The sequence below is a fragment of the Cyprinodon variegatus genome, unplaced genomic scaffold, assembly GCF_000732505.1.
Source record: "Cyprinodon variegatus isolate N-32 unplaced genomic scaffold, C_variegatus-1.0 Scaffold368, whole genome shotgun sequence".
In the NCBI taxonomy this organism is placed as follows: domain Eukaryota; kingdom Metazoa; phylum Chordata; class Actinopteri; order Cyprinodontiformes; family Cyprinodontidae; genus Cyprinodon; species Cyprinodon variegatus.
In genome coordinates this window covers 294,833-298,152 of record NW_015150821.1, presented here as the reverse complement: position 1 = coordinate 298,152, position 3,320 = coordinate 294,833, and the positions used below count along the sequence as shown (strand labels likewise).

At 38.0% G+C, this 3,320-nt stretch overlaps 1 protein-coding gene across 2 annotated transcripts in view; it reads left to right on the top strand.

Annotated features, from left to right (window-relative positions):
- The first annotated feature begins 2,316 nt into the window (after positions 1-2,316).
- gpc6 (glypican 6) overlaps positions 2,317-3,320 on the top strand; it is a 126,213-nt gene continuing 125,209 nt past the window's right edge. The window contains exon 1 of one of the 2 annotated variants that reach the window (XM_015386419.1): positions 2,317-2,769. In XM_015386419.1, the coding sequence (XP_015241905.1) occupies positions 2,619-2,769 (151 nt within the window). In that variant the 5' untranslated portion in view covers positions 2,317-2,618. The remainder of the gene's footprint in view (positions 2,770-3,320) is intronic. The other variant, XM_015386420.1, reaches the window with a different exon arrangement.

Sequence of the window (3,320 nt, the reverse complement as noted above, 5' to 3'; positions counted from 1 at the left end):
TGAAAGACATCTTCTGCCTCCATTTATCTGTTTACTACAGTCTGTTGAATTCCTTCTAATGTGTATTTTAGGACGTTTCAATTAGTGGAAAAAACTGCAGTGGGGAATATAACAAAAACAAAAAAATTGTAATCAACCAAAACTTTCACGACCCCCATGCAATACCTCTGCGGACCCCTTAGGGGTTGCGGACCCCCTGTTGAAGACTTTTTTTAAGGAAATAATTTGATTCCAAACATTTGATCAAAAAGGAGGTACACTTTTGAATATATATTCTGAAGAACGCCTTAATGCAACATGAAACACTCTTACTCGTACTCCTTTTTATAAAAATTAAAAATAAATCAACTAATTGTGGACCCTCACAAGCCTGGCTCATCCAACTCTTACTGTAGATGCCTGAAGATGCCACCAGTGAAATTAGGAAGGAAATAAATTTCCAGCCTCTATTTTTTCAGGAATGAGAAAGTTTTATCTGGAAAATGTTAATCTAGGGGCTGAAAGGCTGCTTTGAAGCCATTATTCCAAATTACAATAAAAAAGGTTGAATTACTGTCTGCAATACCTCCATAAAAAGCAAAGTAAAGTATAGATGTAAACATAAAAAAAAATATTTTCCATAATTCAGTAGCAACATTTTTAAGCTCTAAATCCTAAAAAATATGGCAACCAAGAACTTTTGATTGGCTCTATTCTCAATTCTAATCCACCTCCATGCTGTCTAATTGTCATAGATGTGGATGAAAGTTTTATTATTTGTTATCCAGCTATTGAGGATATTGGGAAGTCAATTTGTATTCAAAATTAAACTGCAACTACAACTTTTTCTTAAGATTTCCTCTCTACCAAAGAATGTTCTTGTAAGGATGGGGTTGAGGTTTGTGGACCCAAATGCAGAGGCAGTGAGGCAGAAGTGAGTTTCTTGTTGATTTAATGAAGGGTTAACAGAACACTGAGGCAGGAATCAAAAAAACAAACATGAAAACAAAGTCAAACAAACCAGAAACAAAGGAGACATCTGGGGGAAAACAATTAGGAGAAAGAGGACTCAGTGAGACGGAGTTGGAGGAAGTTAGACGAGGAACCAGCACTGAGGAACTGCACAAAAAGTGTATTTATGGGAGACAGAACAAAGAGAGGGCTAACGAGCAGATTGGGAGCAGGTGTGAACCAAGCAGACAGAAAAGGAGCTAGGGAAAAAGGAGAACACAAGAGGGCAGCAGAGGGCAACAAATAAAAACCGTAAAACTGAAAAATAACCAGAAAACACAACAAAATAAGAATTAAACCACTAAAACTAGAAAACAAAGCAAAGCAAAGTAAAACTGAATACTCAAAAGAAAACATAACAGAACAAGAACTGTGACAGTTCTGAGCAGAGGCGTAGCCGGAAAATTTTTATAAGGGTGGCCAGGCAATAACCAATTTACACTGAGGGGTGGCCGAAAGCAGGTAGGCACCAGAACCTCAGGGTCAAGCCAAAGGTAAGACAAACTATACTTTCCTACAGCCTTTGCTAACAAAAAGACGCATATATTTAAACATCTGTGCTTTCTAGATAACAGGTATAGTGGATAAAATACTTTCAGGTTTGAGTTCTGGGGCGAACATATTTTCCATTGTCATTACTTACCTACTTTAATCAATAATCATTCTGCATGAATTTTATATTTACAAGTACTAATGTCTACATTGTCTAGATTGATTATTTAATACGTTTTTTATTAAAATAGTTATTATCTATGATTTCACTGACGACTCCTAGATGAATGCAGAGACACATAATTTTCTCTTTACCCCATAAAACAGAAAATCTAGTTCTGAAAAGAGCATGAATTCTGTACTTATCATTTTTAATGTTAGTATTATTGATGTGCATAATTAACCACAGTGTTTTTGTTAAGTAATTATTAAAATATGAAAAAATAGTAAGAAATATATGAATAATTAAAATGTTTTGAATATTCCACTTGAGAGTATTACTGCTGCCACCATCTGTATTAGAGGGGGGGGGGGAAATGGTAGGGGTGATCCATGGCCAACCCTGGCCCCCCATCTAGTTCCTTCCCTGGTTCTGAGTTTTAATATCGGATTTAAAAAAAAAAAAGAAATCTGAGGACATTTATGATCTAGAAAAACAAAGTTCATTTTAATTTGTGTTAGGCATCTTTTCTTGGGGTGACAACATATTTTTAAATCTATATTTTCCCTGGAGCTTAGTTGAAATGGATGCGGCTTGATTCCACTCCACATTTTGCGTCCCTCTCTGCCTTGCCAAGCAGTCTGATCCCAGCACAGAGCGCTCCTCACAGCACATTTCCACTCCAACGCAGAGTCCAGAGGGAATCCTTTCGCTGGACCAAGTTGAGCCACCCTCCTGGGTTCATGTGGCACCTCCACAGTCCTTTCCTCTGCGCCACCTATTCTCAGCTGCGCTTCGATCCGCCACTCTGCTCCTGGAAATGTCTCGGTAGACATTCATACTAGTTGAGCTCCAAACATTATACATGAGCAGTCAATAAGTATACCTGCGGATCTGCTGCAGGAGGGGGGAGTTTGTTTTTGTTTTTATGCGGCCGGGGACCTTTGTCACTTAAGGATCTTTGCAGAAGTGAACAATGCTGAGACTTCAGAGCATCATTTGCACTTTTTCTGTGCTGTCAGTCGCAGCAAAATCAGATTTTTTAGCGCGGAACTGCAGCGAGGTGAGGGAGGCTTGTTCTGAGAAGGGCTTCATCTTCACACATGTTCCTCACCAGGAGATCCCAGGTAAGTCTGCAGCCTTTCTGACTGTTCAGTATCAATTAATAGTCATTGATTTCCAGTCTTTATAATTCATTTGGGTCCGTTTTGATTGACATGGAGTTCGTTTTAGAGACTTTGACTATTCATCCTACTGATCAGCAGCACATCAACCACCTGTCACTTAACGGTCCCCCAGTGAGGGGCCAGTAGGACTGCCTTAAGGGCTTTATCTAACAGGATATTGATTAGGACCCTTCATGTATCCCCAGCTTTCGCAAAAGGATGTAGCTATGGATCTGGCAGGTTTATTTATTAAAGTGAGGGAATTTGCTTCTAGTTATTGATATTAAGCCTTGCCAACAAGTAGGTGTGTGAGGTTTATATGTTCACTGATTGTTTAAGACCAGACTGTCCAGTTTTTGACTCAAAAAATAAACCAGGTGTAAAAGGTGGCTCTGTTGCCATTATGTTGTCCACTCGGTTTTTACAAGTAAATATGTGATACAAAAATAATAATTATGAATTAATATGAATTAATATGTATATATATATATATATATATATATATATATATA